The following is a 20715-nucleotide window of genomic DNA, read 5'->3' on the forward strand; positions in this document are numbered from 1 at the left end:
TGGAGGACAATATGCTGCAGCAATATTTAAGTCAGCATTGCCATATTTAATTGTGATGATAGTAGCTTGCATGAATGGTTCTCTGATATCTTTTTGTTCGAAGTGCTGGATATTTTTTTTGATTAAAATAGCAGTACCACCGCGAGCTCGTTCACTAGGATGTGTTGTCCAATAAGCCGAGTATCCGTTTATCTTTATGTAACTTCTTTGTGAAAAGTGTGTTTCTGATATTAGTGCTAGATCGATGTTGTTTGTCTTTAGAAACACTTCAAGTTCATGGACTCTCTGATTGAGTCCGTTTGCATTCCATGTTAATATGCGTAGGGAATTATCTGTCATTTTTATTATGTTTACTTGGTGATTTGCACTGATTTTCAATTTTTTCCACTCTGGTTATGAGCCAGTTGAGTTGGTGTTTTATTTCAGTTTGAAAGTCACATAGCAACTGCATCATGCCACCGATGGTAGGTTCAGTTGATTTATTTTCCTGCCCGATATCTTGTTTGCTTTTGTCTGCTTGGGACTTAGCTGCTTCACTATATGTTTTGTCCACAGTTGTTTGTTTATCAACAACTTCAATTTGATTTTGTTGTACGCGTTGTGTTACTGTTACCTTTTTGGGTTGTGATGCTTTTATCTTTTTTTTATAGACCTCACACCCCCTGTAGCTAGCTGGATGTCCTTGCTGGCCACACAGGGCACAAGTTGGGGGAACATTTTTCTGCTTGTTGCATTTTGTTGTGTGATGGTCTGCGGCACATTTGACGCATTTAGGTTGTCGATTGCAAAAATTTTTTGTATGCCCAAGTTGTTGACAGTTTGTACACTGAGGGATGTCTTTTACTTTCATTGGTGGTTCAATTGTTACTCTGCAATGTAGAAGTTCTTTAATACCATATACTTCTTTACAGTTTTCTTTTGGCACCAGGTCTACAAAAAATAGTGGGAAATGTTTTATTTGTCTTTCACCATCGGTTGTAAATTTCTTCATAATATTTGCCACATTGGCCACTTCGTATCCTTTATCTTTGAAAGAATCTTTTATTTCATTAACGTCTGTTGATGGCGGTAAACCTCTAACAACCACTCTATAGCACCTTTCATTCTTGAGTTGATAGGTGTGGTACTCTAGATTGTGAAGGGGGTTTTCGTTGTCTTTACATTCACGTTGTTTTAAATCATTTAGTGTTTTTTTGATTTTGCGATAATCTTCTTCGGTTTGTGTAGTGATTTTGATACTATTATTTGAAATTAATTTAAATTGACATTGAATGGGTGGTGTTTCTGTTGTTGATAATAGATGAGCTCTAAACTTATTGAAGTCAATAACATTGCTCACATAAATAGGCGGTGGAAGTGGTTGTTTGTTAGGTTTATTGGTTTGCTGTTTTTGTGTTTCTTTCAGGTTATTTTGCGGGGAAGATAATACTTTATCTATTTTTCTTTTTTTACTTCTTTTCTCTGCATTTTGGCTAAGTTCATTTTCAAGTTCTTCTTCATCCGTGTGGTAGTCTTTATTCATATTGTCAAGACTTTTGCTCCTATTTAGAATAGATGTAGAAGGCCTGGATTTTTTTTCCATTATTTCAATTCTTTTCTTTAAATCGGTTATAGTTATCTCATATTGTTTGCATCTGATTTCATATTGTTGGCATAGATGTGTAAGTTGATCATACGGATCGTACTGCTGCGCCAGAGGCACTGGATTATCTGTGTTCATTTTTCAGAACGGGTGCAAAACTGTGCCGCGCCGGTAACAGCGCGGCAACAGTTTGATTTTGTTGTTGTATATTCACTTATTATATTATATTATTGCAACTTTAAATTTTATTATAATAATTATTATATATTTATAAAATTTATAAATGTTATATCGAACGCGATAAGGCGATAACGCACATCGACCGATTGCAACCGTGTACGGCGGTTGCAACCGTGTATTATTAACTTATCACGACAATAAATATTCTACCAGTAAATTTTTTGGCCACTTGGGCGGTCGTCGCTCGTAAAATATGAACGTAAATATATCGTATAAATAAATATGGAATTATTTGAAAAATTTTACTTCGCGGTAATGAGTCATACATATGTATGTTTACCTTTCATAGAGTAAATCATAAATAAACTATACGTAATATGCATATGTATGTATGTAGTGTGAGTGTGTGCTAAACCACGAGTTATTTTTAGCTGTAATGTTTACTTTGATAACGGAAATAGTGAAATAGTAATAATTGTTGGTTAGAACCCTAGAAAGTTAAGGTAACGTATTACACATAAAAAAAGTTTCATACCGATCTGTTGAGGGGTTTAGGGGATAATTGAATCAGAAACTTAAAAAAGGGGGAGATAACGCTTTCAGGCAACTTAAAAATTGACGTCGTATTGATAAGCAATTTTTTTCACACATATTTTTCTAAAGTATGAAAACATCAGCGATGGATTCTGAGTTTAAATGAGTCAAAATATCGATTTTCGCATGACCATAAAACTTCACCTATTGTTACTACGTACATAAATAAGTCAAATTTCATAACATACATATATAAATATATGAAAAACACTAACGTTTGTGTAAATATTTGTGGTAACACTAGAAAAGCACTGATATAAAATGTTCGTTGCCTAGTGTCTTATCAGTTGTGAAATAAATTTCGAAGCAGTAACTTGTGTTATTTGTAACTGTTGTGATAAATTCATCAATGAATTTTTCCAGGTGTATGCTAGTGGCCGTTGCTCTTGTGTTCGCCACTATACAAGGTACTTATCTGAAAAATCTTTTAATTTGTAGTAAATTGGAAAAATGTGGAAAAAATACATACATATGTAGATATAAGTGTGTTTTTTAGCTCTATTGGAATGCAATATATAACTTTTTCTCTAATGTCTATCATACTTATCACATTTAATATTGATAATAGAAAAGATTAGATAATCACATTTAAAATAATAATATTGTTATACACATATTTTCACTCGTCATCTATTGTATCGATCAGTATTCATTTGAAGCGGTTCCGCGACAGCGTTTTATCTGTGAACATAATGTCGGTGAATTTTATTGTCCGTGAGCGTTTTGTCGTCACACAGAGTTGGTACAAAAGGCAAATCTGACGCGCAGTGTCACGCCACTCCTAGTGCGTTCTTATCTCATACAATTTCATACAAAAATTATTTGACTGCACTGCGTCGCTACAGTGCAGTGTCGCCTAGTGCGGTCTAAAGCTTAGACAACATCATAGTATCTGTGCTAGCATTAATCATATCAAAGCTGTGAGTCATCATTTAGTAAATTGGGAACAATCTTTGTCTAACTTTTGATTTATATTCATGTATGTATTTTATTTCAGTATCGTTTTTAAAAAATAAATTTTGGTATTTTGTCTAAAGCTTAGACAGCACTAGGCGACACTGCACTGCAGCGACGCAGCGCCGACAAATATTTTTGTATGAAATTGTATGAGATAGAACGCACTATAAGTGGTGCGACACTGCGCGTCAAAGTTGCCTTTTGTACCAATTCTGATGTGCACTGCAGCGCACTGTCGCCTAGTGCGTTCGGACCTTAACAGTGACGTTGTGTCATTCTTCGTCTAAACTACTATTTAATTGTTTTTAAATATAACGCAGAGTCCAGTGGTCTACGTTGTTGGCAACAAAACTGTAAAGAATGCCCAGACGACCAGATAAATGGTCCTGGTACCGATGTTATGTGTGAATTAAGAAATCTGGTCGCGAAGACCTGGTTAGGTGGCTCACAATTGCCTTATAACTCGTCCATTTTGGTTGAAAGTCTTGAATTCCAATGCGTGAAGCTAATCGCATCTGATCCGAGAATTGGTAAGCAATAAAACAATACTTTATTTATATTTCATGTACATATTATTTTTCTTCAATTCACATTTTATTCTAGAGGGAGATTCCACTGACGTTATTAGAGGATGTATATTAAAGTCTGGAGCTAAGGGATTGTGTGAGGAGTTGAAGACTATCGAATTAAATAGAGGGAAGACTAATAGCATTTGTGAAATTTGTGGAGAGGATGATTGTAATGGTGCAATGGGACAAGGGGTCGCATCGATATTTCTCATATTTCTGAGCATTTTTGTCAAAATTTTATTTCACTAATTTTATTAATAAAACTCGACAAAAATAAAATTCCATATTGAAACATATTACTCGTATTTTTAACTTATTGTATATAAAAATATTTATGCCAAATTCTATCAATAAAATTTAGATCTGAATTTTCAAATCGAAATTCACGACTATATCTATGTATTTGAGGAATATAACTATAAAAGACAAAATTCGATAATGAAACATACATACATACATACACGTTTAAATATACCGGCCACGAGAGCATTTTCGAAAAAATTTGAGCGCAAATGTAGGGAAACTAGCATAAGACAAAAGTTTTTGTTCAAAACTTTTTAATTACTTAAAATCACTATAAATAAAATATCAAGACGATAAAAATAGTTTAAAAGGTCAAAATAAAATGATGAAATTTTTTTTTCAAAAAATTACTACTTCCAGCTTACGAATTCTAACCAAAACCTTATCAACTCAAACTTAGTACACAAAGAATACAATTATAAATTTTCAGCTTGATGCATTCAATGGTATGGAAAAAATAGTGTCGTCACAAAATTTTTGACTTTTCTAAGAGGAAAAAATACTACTTCCGGTTGATACAGTAGTTAACTGCCATTCTGAAATTTCATCTAAAACGTCTATTGTATTTTCAAAACCGCTTGAAAAATCAGCAAGGTTTTATTTTGTCCTCACAAAAATACTCTACATTTGGAAGAAGTGGTTAGAAAAGAAAATTGTTTGTTTGATCACCCCAATACAAATTCGAATGCTAGTGACATTTGATGAAATTGATATCGATAAATTTAAGCTATGATTGTAAAAAGGACGGTGGACAGCGATTACAGCTTTTTTTTTAATTTCTTTCACGGCGCCTATTTTTTCAGATGGTCATTACCGAACACCCATCAGTTCCAATATCAACACAAAAATCAAGATTCAAACCAAAATCTTGCAGATTTTTTACAACTCAAACTAAAATTTCCTCGCTCACTTTTGGTTCTTGATTTATAAATATTGACTCATGAATACTCATACAATCTGATTTGATAAAGACTCGAAAAATCTACCAAAGCATTAAGATTAGGAGTGAGAGTAGACGGTTTGATCGGCTCCTCCCTTGAATCTCACGCATACACGCATACTTGTCCCGTAAATCGTCTACCCCTACTCCTAATCTTAATGCTTCGGTACGAGTTCATTTTTTACAAACCTCCTTTACGTTTCACTTGTGATTACAATTCAGGAAAAAATTTGCCTCTTATCCGATCGTTTTCATACTTTGCCATATTGCTCATTTTGGTCATCAATATAAGTAAATGGATCCTCCGCCATTACGATAGATATAAAATATCGTTTAAGACGCGTTTTAAGTTTGCAAATTTTAAATGAGTGACGTTTATGTATTCTTTAGTTTTATACATAGATGGCGGTAGTAAAATAAAATTATTGGTATTTGTTTTCAAAATAATAATTTATATATCTTAATATTATATACAAAACTAAAAAAGAGGTTTGTTTTTAAAAAACTTTTTATTTATTATATGTTTTTGAGTCTTTAGAGTTTGTGCCGTAAGGTGAACCCACAAGACCGGTGGGTTGAAGTTAATTCATCCGAAGATAGCTAGCCCTCCGAGATGACAATTTCTACTATTAACTGTATCTTTCACTCCAATCTGGAAACCTTCTTTCCCATCCGAACAACATAATTATTGAGATGCCAATAAAATAAATTTAACTGGCCAGTATATCATGTGACCACATTTATAAGGATTGGTTTTCTATTTCAATATTTAATACTAAAAATGTAAACATAATATTAAATACGAACCATAGATATATAATACACATAGATAGGCCCTGACGTGTGACCCTCATGGGCCCTGATGGGGTGCGGGGGGTTTAACTAGCGGGGAAGTTGGGGAAAAAAAAGGTTTTTTCCCTACGACGCATTGGTACCTACCTACCTACTGAGAGAAACTGTGCACGCGCCATGTATTTTGCATGCGTCAAAAGGGATACCAGTATAAAGCGTGAGGGTGGATCTAGTGTATTATACATCAACTAGTGAATAGCCCGATGAAATATCATCGCATGGGTATAAAATTATTATATACCCGTATAAAACTAAAAAAATAATCCGAAACCGGAACCGTTATTTTCGTAGACTCTCATAGATAGTTTTCAATTCTTTATTTGTAATAATTTTCAATTCTTAAAGTTAACGTTAACAAAATGTAATATTTTCCGATTATACACAAACGGTTATTGACCTCGTAACGTTGAATATTATTATTACACATAACAAATTACGTGCATATACATATGATGTGTATTTACAACACGTATTCTGGGCGAGGATATGGCGTACGACGCGAGCTCGTGAGGACATTGCGTTTGGATCGGAGGGTCCGAGGCTCGATTCCCGGCACCCGCGGTGAATGAAAACTTTTTTTTTCTCGAATATCGTCAAAATATAAATTACAATTTTAATTTAATTGAAAATAAATACATAAAAAAATGGTTCAAAGCCTCGCTAAATTAAATTATTAAAATTACGTATTTTTATATGGCGAGAAGGAATATTTCAATTAATGTTTAAAAAAAAAGGCGAAATGAAGAATTGGATTTGGCGTGATGCACGTGACCATTAGCTAAATTTAGACCTATATTCCGGCTATTTGGGGTGATCGGTTCGAGTCGCGACAAAGTCGTCTCGTCGAAAAATGAATTTATCGATTTTTATCGATTCGTTCATTATGTTCGGCGAGAGTTAGGACACACACACACACACACATACACAGATTACCGTCTTTATATATATGATGATACGAACCAAAGAAGTATGTTATACATATATGTATATCAGGCCTGGGCAAATTGCGGCGCGCGGACCGCATGCGGCCCGATTCGAATTTTTATGTGGTCCGCCAAATTGTTGGTTATTAGAGGATCACTTATTTTTTTTCGTGACTGTAAATAATGTATATTTATAAATAGTATTTTACTTTCGAGCGGAAGTTCATTTTTAATTCCTAATGCGGCCCTTCATTTGAAAAGTTTGCCCAGGGCTGTTATATATATATAGTATAATGTGTGTAATCTACATATACATATACTTGTTTCCCCCACCCTCTGTAAATAGTTGCCTTAATGCATAGATAAACTATTCAACAGATAAGATATATCACTTCCATATATGTACACTTTGAGGTCTGAACACCTTGAAAAGTATCAAAAAATATACTTTCATCACATTCATAGCTGCATTGCTCGTTTTGGGTAACTATACATATGTACATTTAAATTTGATTATATAATAAGCCGATCGGTAGTAATTGTATATATATGAAATTTCAGACTGCGACGCCCTGAAATGTCAGCAACAGGTATGTTTGGAGTGCAGAAAAAAAGCAAATAGTCCGAGCAGGGAGGTGACTTGCGATGTTAGAAACATAGTGTCAGAAACTTGATTGGGCGAAAGAGTCCAAGCTCCCGATCCACCAAGTGAGCCCATATAATTTGCATGCATCACAATGACATCAACCAATCAAAATATTGTTAAGCTTTACTGAGAATAAGCGTGTGATTTAGATGTTCTTAACTATCACTATTATAATTATGTATTTCTTCGTTTAGTGGGCGATTCCATGGATGTCATCAAAGGATGAACCATCTGGATAGGTGCTAAATATATGTGCAAATTGTTAGTTGGTGTCGAACTTGCGAGATGAAAGAAAGCTACAAGGTGTGATTATTGTTACAAAGATAATTGCAATGGTTCTGCAATGAAACATCTTTTCATGCCACTTTTTATGGTCACTGCGACGATATTAAAATTCAATTGTTTTTAAGTCAGTTTTTAATTGAAAATACATATAAAAATACATATAGCCAGCAGTTTGGCTTAATCGTAGCGTATATATTTAGCACCATGCGATCACTGGTTCGATCCGCCAAACTGCTGGTTAGATTTGGGGGTTTTGTGACTCCGAATCGATCGTTTCTTATCAGAGTTTGCCAATTTTAGCTAATCATACGATTGAAACGGTTCCTCAAATTGGCAAATAAATCCTTTCCTTCTTCTTCTTGTTAATGCTCATATCGGTCCACATGCGCATGTTTCGAAGCCAAGATAACCTTTTCCTGCCAATCCATTTTTTTCCTTCTATTTTCCCCATGGTTATCAAACGTAGAAATTCGTATTTTGGACCTCGTATCATGTGTCCGAGGTACTCCATCTTTCTCCACTTGATGACAGAAACAAGTTCCCTGCCTCTCCCCATCATGCTGAGGACAGCTTCTTTTGATATATTTTTGGTCCACGGAATCTTTAGCATACGCCTGTAGACCCACATCTCAAAAGCTTCGATGCGGCTGATCATCTTGGTCTTCAGAGTCCACGTCTCACATCCGTGTAGTAATACTGTCCAGACGTATGTAGCTCTTCGCGAATCTCAACCGCGTATGAAGATTTAGATGTTTGTTTGTAGGCTAATTATTCTCAAGTCGCTACACGTCCTCGCGTTACTCTTTTTTGGCAACGGTATAAATATGGATTGTAACCAATCGCTAGGTAGTTCGCCTGATAAATATATTTTATTGAAGAGTTTTGTGAGATCTTCTATATTATCGTCGACCAATAACTTGAGGAATTCGGCAGGAATCAGATCCGGTCCAGTAGCTTTCCGACTCTTTGCTAGTTTTATAGCATGTTCCACTTCGGATTTCAATATATATGGTCCCGTGTCTGGATCTTCAATATGCCCTCCGGTTTCTCCATTGTCTTTAAATATCAATTTTGTGTACTCAGTTCATTCTGATTTCTTCTCATCCATATTTAAAATGATTTTTCCATTTTTATTCCCGAGTATGAAATATTTTTTTCTGAATGATCCTGTTGCTTCTTTTAGTTTTTTATGTACGTACGTAATTTTTCAATTTCGTCACATTTATTTTCCATCCATTTTTCTTTAATTTCTTTAATTTTCCTTTGAATTTTAAGCAGCTCTAAATCCAATCTTGGTTTAGGTTTTGATGTTCTTAAAATGTTTTTCAGTATTATCTTCAATCTCCCACAAAGTAGATTATGATCGGAGGCCACGTCTGCACCAGGGTAGGTTTTCACCGATTTTATACTATTTTTAAATCTACTGTTTATCAAAATAAAGTCAATTTGGTTTCGCACAATATTATCAGGACAGTCCATTGGGGATTTCCATGTGTATAATCTTCTTTTAGGTAGCTTAAAGAAAGTATTCAAGATAACATACTGCTCTTCTTGGCAAAACTGAACTAGTCTGTCTCCTCTCGCATTTCTTTCTCCAAGCCCGAAGCGACCAGTTATACCCATTGTTTCTTCGTCTCCAACTTTGGCGTTGAAATCTCCCATTATAATGTTAACATCATGTTTTTTCGTATATGTCATCAATTCTTTGATTTGTTGATAAAATTCTTCAATCTCATTTTCTTCTTTATCGAAAGTGGGAGCATACACTTGTTTTATGTTAACATTTATAGGTTTTCCTGCTAATTGTATCATCATGACTCGTTCAGATAACGAAATAAAGTTTCTCACACTTTTACTGATGTCATCTTCCAGAATTACAGCAACACCATTCTTATGAGTGCCGTCAAGCGATCCCGAGTAGTAAGTCGTATATCCATTGCAATGCGTCGTTTTTCCTGCTCCAGGCAATCTAGCTTCGCTTACGCCGAGCATTTGATTTTTTTTCATTTCCAGTTGCAGATTTTCAATTTTACCTGCTTGATACATGGTCCTAACGTTCCATGTACCAATTTTTCGTATGTTCACCACTTTGAGTCCGGGGATTCTTAGCACTCCTGTTCCATTGAAGGAGACTCGGGGCTCGGGGCCGTGGTTTTAAGTTTTCTCTTCATGGTGGTTATACTAGTGACTAGTGAATAGAATGAAATATCATCGCATGGGTATAAAATTATTATATACCCGTATAAAACTAAAAAAAAAATCCGGAACCGGAACCGTTATTTTCGTAGACTCTCATAGATAGTTTTCAATTCTTTATTTGTAATAATTTTCAATTCTTAAAGTTAACGTTAACAAAATGTAATATTTTCCGATTATACACAAACGGTCATTGACCTCGTAACGTTGAATATTATTATTACATATTCTGGGCGAGGATATGGCATGTGACGCGAGGGTCCGAGGTTCGATTCCCGGCGCCCGCGGTGAATGAAATCAATTTTTTTCTTGAATATCGTCAAAATATAAATAATTAAAATTATAATTATAATTTAATTGAAAATAAATACATAAAAAAATGGTTCAAAACCTCGCTAAATGAAATTATTAAAATTACGTATTTTTATATGGCGAGAAGGAATATTTCAATTAATGTTTGAAAAAAAAAGGCGAAATGAAAAATTAGATTTGGCGTGATGTCCGAGACCATTAGCTCAATTTAGACCCATATTCAGGCTATTTGGAGTGACCGGTTCGAGTCGCGACAAAGTCGTCTCGTCGAAAAATGAATTAATCGATTTTTATCGATTCGTTCATTATGTTCGGCGAGAGTTAGGACACACACACACACACACACACCCACACACACACACACAAATTACCGTCTTTATATATATGATATGAGAGCACAGTAGTTTTCCCCAAACCTTCTTCTCCGCAGATTTCAAACCGATTGAGTGGATATGTAAAAAAACTCAATTAAAATTGATGTATATAAACAAATAATAAAATTATTAAAATAAAAAGGCAATTTAATCAATATTTCAACAACAAATGTACAAATGTGAGGGATTAAAATTTCAATCAAAATGATTTCAATGATTGGGGTTTCAATCAAAAAGATTTCAATGATTGGGGTTTCAATCAAAATTATGATCCCGGCTTAAACTAATGTAATTAAATATATTACTAAGAGGTATGGGCCGCCTTGGTATGTATGTGATGATCTAAAATATTGATTAAATTGCCTTTTTATTTTAATAATTTTATTATTTGTATATAATAATTTTATTATTTATATACATTTATTTTACTTTTTTTTTTACTAATGTTTTTTATATACATTTATTTTTTATATTTTAGTACATTATTTTTTATATACATTTATTTTGTTACTTGAGTTTTTTTACTAAAGTTTTTTATATACATTTATTTTTTTTTACTTGAGTTTTTTATATATCTTAATATTATATACAAAACCAAAAGGAGGTATGTTTTTAAAAAACCATGTGAACTGTATAAGAGGTAAGTAATTAAAAAACCTTTTTTTACCAAGGGTTTTTTTATTTTCTACTTTTTAGTGTTACAGAAATTACTATAATACTGAATTATAATTATTTACAAATTAATTTAATTATTATTTATAATTATTTGCATTGTTGAGTAATATCCCATCTAAATGACTTTAAAGGCACTTTAAAATCTCAATATGTAGTATTTCTATAAATCATAGTCATCAAATCCAGTTGCAAAGATGTTGGAATCTTAAAATTGTATATATGCATCTACGGAACGAGAGCTGCTGTATTACATAATTTATTGAAAAAGTTAAATTTGAAATTTGAGGTAATAAGTTGCTGCCGGAAATATGTATACTCATTTATGCCGGGAACCTTACAGTTTAGAATAGTTTATTAATACTAAGATTGCTTTAATGATAAAATTGAAGTTGTAATCATATTAACAATGAAATTGTAATGTAATCCATACAGTTAAGAATAGTTTATCAATGTATGATTGTCCATAAATGAGTTTATGTATTTACAGAAATTAACTTTTCAATCGTCAGATAAATTAAATCAGCTAACTAAAAATAATTGTATGTGATGTACATATGTATGTAAGCTTATTGTAAAAAACTAAATGTATGTAAGCTTATTGTAAATCATATTAACAATTAGATACAACACAACTTCTTATTGAATACTTATCTCGCAGATAAAACTCCGTGAAGAGATATACTTTTAGCCGTGAAATGTGAGATTTGACATATTTGGCCAAAAATCAATATATATCGTGTATTACATTACATGAAGCTAGACGCCAAATTTTAAATTTATATATACATATGAGAGTTAAAACTATAAATATTTAAATATTAGAGATAACGAGAAACTATAGAGCAAATTTTATAAAATATAGAGTGAATTATAGGCGTTTAAACAATTAAAACCTGAAATGGCCATATCAAGGCGAAAACGTTGAAGATAGATTATGGTAGCCTTACGTACCGTCATAGACGTCACCGTATCCGAGATTCTGGATATTTGATACGCATTGTATACGATATTTTATCTCCAACGTAATGGCAGACGATACATTAACGTATATTGATGACCAAAATGAGCAATATGGCAAAGTATGAAAACGATCGGATAAGAGATAAGAGATATAAAAAATTACCACTAACACGAAAACCATGTGAACTTAATAAGAGGTAAGTAATAATAATAAGTAATAAGAGGTAAGTAATAATAAGTAATAAGTAAAAAAAATATGCACAAATAAAAAAATACATTTATACATAAACATAAATACATTTATACATAAACATAAGTACATTTATACATAAACATAAATACATTTATACATAAACATAAATACATTTATACATAAACATATATTAATACATCCATACATAAACATAAAAAAACAATAGCATTTAATAATTTCAGATAACGTAAAAATATCAAATATAAAATATAACATAAGGAATATCTTGTTCCTATAGCTAGTTCCAATAAATAAGAACCAACTAACTGCAAATAGAAAACATTCCTGTGAGTATCAAATGGAAGAGAGTAAATCAAAACTCCCCTCATAAATCACAATTTAATCGTGAAAACAATGATGGGCGCAGACTACCAGATAAATGGGTTAGAATAATATCCGACAATTTATGTACACTCACTAAAGTGGAAAATATGACATTTAGTCTCGGTAGCAACGATTTTATTAAGAAGTCGAATAGCTCTTGGAATAGGAGCCATTCGGCTCTAAATATAACGGCTCATATATGCTATTATATCAAAAGGTTGACAATAATTCGTTCTACGAAGTATGACTTCTTAGAATAGGAAAAAGTAAAAGGTTGTTCCGGTTGTATCCTGCTCGCGCAAATTAAGTGGGATGTACGAGGAGGAGAGAGAGAGAGTTTTACCGCACGCCACTGATATATATACTAACCGTTTTTCATATGTATGCACGATAAACGAATATTTTCGACTTTTTCACGGTCACCCCAAAAAATGATGAAGTCAACCATGTTTCCGTTAGTGCCACCATATCATCACAAATAGTAGAAATGGCTGAATAAAACGCAGGCAGCTTCGTCCTGAGACTTCGTACATTTTGGTAAAAAATTACCATTTTTCGGTATCCCGGTCTGGCGCGTGACTTTCTTTGAGACAAGAAATGGCAATTTTGATTGAGCCAACGGAGACGAAGCGGAAGAGGAAGCAGAAGAAGAAGATTTTGAGACATCGATCGATGTCTCAAAATCTATCTATTTCTTGTTCAAAATGAATATTGGAATCTATAGTCGGGTATTTTATCTTTCATTTGTAGTACTTTTCAGCTTTCAAATCTCTCTAAGTAGTCGTCCAGTTCAAATCAAAAGTCAAAAGTACGTATTTTCACTTGGGATTTTTTCCCACTGTTAATATTATTTTATATTGATTATTTTCTATTGAAAGATGTTTATTGGGAAAGTGTTCTGGCCACACTATTTTTTGTTTTCGTTTAAAAGCGTTAATTGGGAGTGTGCTGAATTTTAAATCTGTACAATTTCGAGCTAAAAGCTCGTACTAGTATTTACTCGTATTTACACGAATCTGAATTGAATCAATAGGGATAATATATTAAATTGTCTTTATATGAGAATTAAATAAAATTCCATTTACAAAAATCATATTTCGACTATTCATGTGAATTAACAACAAAAATTCTATTGATAACTGGCTTACCTCTATAAAATAAACGACATATGTATAAATCATAATAGATAACACTGAGCAACAAAAAAAAAATACCAGAGCGGAGACTAGCCAATCTTTACTAAGTTTGACCCACTGAATTCGAATATGATATTAATTTTTGTTAGTGGGTGATCGTTTACGAGATATGAGCGTTCAAAAAAGTCCGCAATTTTTACAGTTTTTTGGCTTTTGCGGTCTTTAACTCAAAATTTAGGATTGTTACGCTCAAAGTGAGTATTGGAATCAATAGTCAGATATTTTTCCTGTTAATTGTTATATTTCATTGCTTTAAAATACTTCTAATTAATTGTCTAGCGAATTTTAAAAGTCAAAAATATATTTATTTTTATGGATTTTTTTCCGTGCTATTTTTCATTTAGTTGGCAAATTTTTTATTTCACCACGTTTATAAGGATTGATTTTCTATCTCAATATTTTTTTTTATCTAAACGTTCTAACTCAAACGGTAATTGCAATTTAAATGCTTTCGTTGTGTATATGGTTGTAGCGCGTAATATTTGGGTGCAAGCGAGATGGCATGTAATCCACCTCACAGAGTACAGCGGTCGGACTCTGGGAGTGGTGTAAAAATCGCGGATTTTTTTAAACGCTCATTTCTCGTAAACGATCACCCACCAACAAAAATCAATATCATATTCGAATTCAGTGGGTCAAACTTAGTAAAGATTGGCTAGTCTCCGCTCTGGTAACTCAAAAACGTGATTTTTTGTTGCTCAGTGTAATTAGACACATGTTTAAATGTCAAATCGACACATTTTTAGATACTCGCATTGAGTCAATGCCATTGACATATGCAACATTTGGATGGATCCAGTGGTGTCACCCCAATTTTGAAACAACGGGTTCCCAATTTTTTTTAAAAAATATTTTTTAAAAATATGTATATATGTATGTATACTTTTTTTCGTCTAAGGCACTATTACATGAAAATTTTCAAGATTTGCATAATTTTTGACAAAAGTTATATGAATTTTTAGATGAAATAACGGTTTCCAGAAACTTTTAACAACGGGTTTCCGGACACCATTAGGGTAACACTAGGGTAATAGATATTTGAGTCGGATAATTTACGTAAATAACTTATTAGTTATTATCGCTTGTTCGAAATTCGCGGTTTGCCAGTGGCAACTACGACGGTCTCAGAATTCGGAATCTTATCCCATTAGAAAATGGTACGCCAAAATTAACAGTTTTGAATCACTTTAAAAGAATTCAGCATGAATCCGGAACAAGTGAGAAGTTTGCAGCTGTATGTAAATATTGTGATACGAAATATAATTTTCCAAATGCTACAAAAATGACAAATCATATATCTACGTGCGCTAAATATCAAGAAAATAGAGAAAAGAATCACGCAGTTGAGACATCACTTTTAATGGATACCGATATTATTGACTTAGATATTATTGACATAGATGCAATAGACTGGTAGCTTTTGGTAACACAACCACAAAACAAAGAAACAGATTAACCAATGATTTAATATTTTAAAGAGTACCAAAATTAGTTTCTGTTAGATCTAATCTAATATTACAAGCAGCAGATAATGAAACGCATACAAAACATCTATGTAATATGTGATTCACCTGATAATTCAGATATGGAAAATAATTAAACTATAGTCTCTCACATTTTTATAAAAAAAGAGTGCAATGTTTTTTTGTATCTACATACATAGATATATACTTTTTTGTGAATCGATCCAAAACTATTTCGTTTTTATGCAATAAAATGTTTATAAGTACACTATTGTTACTTTTTACAAAATTGAGAATAAAATAAATATAAATGTATAAAATTTTCAATGTTAAAGAGGATTTTGTATTATATTATTCAATTAGTTTTAAAAATCATATTTTTTCTTTTCTTTTCTTATACTAATATTGTGTTTTTTTGTTTTATTGTTATATGTATTATTATTATGTATGTTCTATATTATTATTGTTCAATGATCCTTGCGGCCGTATATAAAATAAAATAAAAAATAAATAAAATAAAAATAAATAAAATATTAAATGTATTGTATGCATACACTTTGAATAATCACATATTTGACATCCAAATAATTTTATAAAAAGTCTTATATTTAAATTAATGTGACCTTTCTTTAATTATTACCTATGTACTAAAATAGGTTGTAACTCAATTAAAAATACAGTTTTATGTAAAAAAAAAAACAAAAAAAAAATCCCAAAGTTTCCGGTTTTTTCCCGTTCGTTCAAAATTCCCATTTTTGCCCATCTTTAGTTGTACATAAGTCGATAATATTCTCGGAGAACGAGAATATTCTCCAAAAGGTTATTCGCCGAGAATTTTCGAGTATTTTCTTTTTTCTTGGTTATTAAACATCTCTAGATAATTTATTAGCTTTTTAGATGATTTTAGGATATTTTCAGAACTTTCTAGAATGACCAAGAGCATTTTGATTTAAAATTAATTAAACTAATTTCATTATAACTATTATAACCCCAGCCAGTCTTTTATCAAACCATGGCGACAAAAGCTGATAGACATACTGCTGAGTATATGGAATCAAAAATTGATGAAATAATGACTGAAGTTTGGAACCATTGCAACTAGGGTTTCTTGACTCGACCCGGCCGGGTAATGCCTTAAAACCCGGACCCGGACCCGGCCTTCAAAATCCGTCGGGTCCGGGTATTTAAAATTTCGAGTATTAACGTAAAAATTCAAAATGATTTTCAGTTGATACATTGAAAATATCCAAATATGTATGTGTTATTTATAGATTCTGCGTGTACATGATTCATATACATATATATAACCATATTTGTTCGAGAACTTGATTTTACGACTTGTGACTTCTGAGAAAACTGCGAATGATGGAACGCAACCGAAAACGATACGTACAGAAATTTCGCTAAATTTAAAATTTCACTCATATACGGCGTACATATTTTTAAGTTAATTTCAATAGGTCACAATGTGAAACAAAGTTCATTGATTGAAAAATCCTCGGGTTAAATAATAATGTAGCAATAAGGTATTTTAAATTTAAAAATCGAAAGCATATTGATAATTTTAATTATGAAATCGTTATGAAACGCTAAACATAATACATCAATATACAGTGATAAAAATAAACATAAAACGTAATAGTTATATATAATAGATGATCTTAAAAACAATACAATTGATGATAAAACCCATGTCAAAATAACAATTTTAGCCAGTTTCATATGGGTTTGGTGCATCCGATCTAAAATCACCAGATTAACAGAACGGCAGCTTTAAACGTAATTCTCGTTTTCTCGAATGATAGATTGCACATCAGATGACGAGTAACCTTTCGATGTGCACAGATGCAATTATTAAAATTGAGTTGAATCTTTCTGGCGAGTTTAATAAGGCAAATATTCTCGACCCAAAATATAATGTCGAGTAGGTATGAGCAAATCAAAGGGAGAATTCATAGATAACCTAGCGAACAGAATGTTTGGTACTGAAAATTAGGTTCAAGTCGTTTCTGAGCTTGCAGTGTATCGAGCTATGGAAGGGTTTTATAGCAAACTCTATGTGATTAAATCGGCCCGAACAGTAGATGCACTGACATGTGGAAAGCTTCGGATCAAAGCTTGGCAAAGTAGCGATCAACATTTTAAGTATGCCACCAACAACAGCCACCACTAAAAGTAGTTTCAGTATTTACAGTACTGTTCATTCGGAAAAACGGAACCGATTAACAGCAAAAAGGGCAGGAAAATTAGCTTACATTTCTCACAATTTGAAAATTTTAGCATGCGAAGATTCACATATTCCAGAAAAAGAGCCAACAGAGAAGGAAAAATAAGAAGAAGCCGATAAATGCAATGACTTAGATATAATCGTGTTAGATTCAGAATTTAGAATTAATAAATGTTAGATTCAAAATTCACCATGCTCAGTCAAATTTCAGCAATGTCAGTCATCCAAAGTCAGCCGTTTATTACATAAAAGAGTATTAAGAAGAGACGCGTTATAACTATTAAGACCAAAGTAACACATTATTATAAATGAAATGAATCGACTGTCAGAACCATCATAAAAGATAAAGTTAGAACACGAATCTTCGCCAGCTCATTTCAAATCGATGTTAACTTTCCAAAAACGGTTATCAATTAATGGGCGTTTAGATATAAACTTCAAAAAACAAATAGATTCATAACGGAGATATTGGCGATCTGTTTTAAAACGAATCTTTGCTACGTTAATTTTTAATCCTACTTTTCTACTTTCCTTGTCCAGCTGTTTCTGTTAAGTAGGTCAGCTGAATCACGAGCTATTAAAACTATATCATCTGCGAACCGAAGGTGACTCAAGAAGCGACCGTTGATGCTTACTCCGGCTGTGTCCCATTCCAAGTTCCTGAAAACTCCCTCAAGCACCGCATTGAATAACTTGGGCGAAATGGTATCTCCTTGCCTTACTCCTTTTCCTATGCTAAATCTATCTGTATCTGAGAAAATTCTGCACTGATATAAAAATATTCGTTGCCCGTAGCTCTAGTGTCTTATCAGTTGTGAAATAAATTTCGAAGCAGTAACTTGTGTCATTTGTAACTGTTGTGATAAATTCATCAATGAATTTTTCAAGGTGTATGCTAGTGGACGATATTCTTGTGTTCGCCACTATACAAGGTTTTTTTCTTGCGTTCTATCTCATATACATAATTTCATACAAACATGGTTTCGCCGCTTTGCGTCGCTGCAGTGCAGTGTCGCCGAGTGCGATCTTAAGCTTATACATTAATGATATCGAAGCTGTGCGTGATTATTTAGTAAATTAAGAACAATCTTTGTCAAACTTTTGATTTATATTCATGTATGTATTGTTTCAGTATCCTCATCAGTATCCTATTTCAAAAATAAAGTTAAGAAATGGTTTCCAAATTTTTTCCGAAAGAATGTTGATAAGACAAATAGTAACTTGATTATCTTTTTGAATTATAGGTATATTATAAGGATAGAATAGAACTAAGTAAAAAATTTATATTTTGAACTTGAACGTCTAAAGCTCAGACCGCACTAGGCGGCCTGCGCTGCATCGCGGTCGGACCTTAACAGTGATGATGTGCCACTCTTCGTGTAAAATACTATTTAATTATTTTTAAATATAACGCAGAGTACCAATCGAGTCTACATTGTTGGCAACAAAAATGCCATGAATGCCCAGACGACCAGAAAAATGGTCCTTATACCGATGTTATGTGTCAATCATGGAATCTGGTCGACAATACCTGGTTAAAATCTAGTCAACAATACTCACAATTCTCGGTGTCTCATAGCACTGACAATTTTGAATTCCAATGCGTGAAGCTAATCGCATCTAATCCAAACATTGGTAAGCAATGAAACAATACTTTTTTATATTTCATATACATATTATTTTTCTTCAATTTACATTTTATTCTAGTGGGAGATTCCACTGACGTTATTAGAGGATGTGTACTAAAGTCTAGAGCTAAACAATTGTGTAAGGATTTGAAGAATATCGAATTAGAAAAACGGAAAACTAATAGCGTTTGTAAAATTTGCGACAAGGACATGTGTAACGGTGCAATGAGACAAGGGGTCACATCCATATTTCTCATATTTCTGAGAATTTTTGCCAAATTTTTATTTCACTAATTATATTAATGAAACTCGAATGTTACCATCCAACAACTTCGAAAAAAACAAAATTCGATAATGAAACATTTCACGTATTTCTAAGCGTTTTTGTTTAACTTATTTTACACTAGCTGTATTACCCGGCTTCGCTCAGTATTTATAATATAAACCGCTTAAACATGACTTATCTAATAGTAAAAATTTTATTAAAAAAAAAAATTTAAAAAAATAAAATGAAATATTAAAAAAAATGTTTTTTTTTTATTTTTTTTCCTTCTAGGGCTTCGCTCACGGCGCTCCCTGAGCCTTTGCCTTCTAGGGCTTTGCCCTCCGCGTCCCCTGAGCCTTTGCCTTATAGGGCTTCGTCCTCGGCGCCCCCTGAGCCTTTGCCCTTTAAAAAATAAATCGAATCGGCGCCTATGAATCGATAAAGAAATAAATCGAATCATTTGTTCGTTGACGGCTGCGCCCCATTAGCTATTGCTAGTGCCGTTTAGGGCTTCGCCCTTCTGCGCCCCCATGATTAATTGCCGTTTAGGGCTTCGCCCCTCTGCGCCCCCATGAGCAGTTGCCGTTTAGGGCTTCGCCCCTCTGCGCCCCCCTTAGCTATTGCCGTTTAGGGCTTTAGGGATGACGGCTGCGCCCCATGAGACTGCGCCCCCCCCCCCCCCCCCGGGGACTTTGAATCGAAAATAATCGAATCGGCGCCTATGAATCGAAAAAAATAAAATCGAATCATTTGTTCGATGACGGCTGCGCCCCCCTGAATCACTAAAAATATTATAAACATAAAATATCAAGACGATAAAAATAATTTAAAAGGTCAAAATAAAAGCATTTCAGCATTTCTGAAACCGATACTAAGTTTCAGTTCAATAAGACTAACAACAGTACATATACAAAAAAATCCCCAAAATACACAGGCAAACATACTAACATACAGAAACACATACTTTTTTTTCGATCACATAATTTCCCTATTTATTCGATTACTTTATCT

General features: G+C 33.0%; 2 protein-coding genes across 6 annotated transcripts in view; one reads left to right on the forward strand and one right to left on the reverse strand.

The window, feature by feature from the left end:
* Window positions 1–20715, reverse strand: part of LOC143916946 (uncharacterized) — a 572328-nt gene that overhangs the window by 399747 nt on the left and 151866 nt on the right. The gene's annotated exons all lie outside the window — the stretch shown is intronic.
* LOC143916447 (uncharacterized) lies at window positions 1885–19922 on the forward strand. 5 transcript variants are annotated; one of them, XM_077437558.1, is made up of 4 exons: window positions 18622–18743; window positions 18944–19027; window positions 19228–19446; window positions 19519–19922. In XM_077437558.1, exons 1-4 carry the CDS (start codon window positions 18686–18688, stop codon window positions 19731–19733), a joined length of 576 nt encoding a protein of 191 aa, XP_077293684.1. In that variant the 5' UTR covers window positions 18622–18685; the 3' UTR covers window positions 19734–19922. The 5 variants fall into 5 exon arrangements, 3 of the variants coding, with proteins under 3 accessions (XP_077293685.1, XP_077293686.1, XP_077293684.1); XM_077437559.1 differs by lacking the exons at window positions 18622–18743; window positions 18944–19027; window positions 19228–19446; window positions 19519–19922 and adding exons at window positions 1885–2763; window positions 3634–3843; window positions 3917–5332; XM_077437560.1 differs by lacking the exons at window positions 18622–18743; window positions 18944–19027; window positions 19228–19446 and adding exons at window positions 2642–2763; window positions 3634–3843 and having other exon boundaries at window positions 19519–19742.

This window comes from Arctopsyche grandis, chromosome 9 (assembly GCF_051622035.1).
Source record: "Arctopsyche grandis isolate Sample6627 chromosome 9, ASM5162203v2, whole genome shotgun sequence".
NCBI lineage: Eukaryota > Metazoa > Arthropoda > Insecta > Trichoptera > Hydropsychidae > Arctopsyche > Arctopsyche grandis.

Coding starts and splice junctions, on each gene's coding strand:
- LOC143916447 (XM_077437558.1), top strand. CDS start 18,686: ATGAATTTTTCAAGGTGTATGCTAGTGGACGATATTCTTGTGTTCGCC. Junction 18,744..18,943: donor TGTGTTCGCCACTATACAAG/GTTTTTTTCTTG, acceptor GTATTGTTTCAG/TATCCTCATCAGTATCCTAT. Junction 19,028..19,227: donor GAATGTTGATAAGACAAATA/GTAACTTGATTA, acceptor AATATAACGCAG/AGTACCAATCGAGTCTACAT.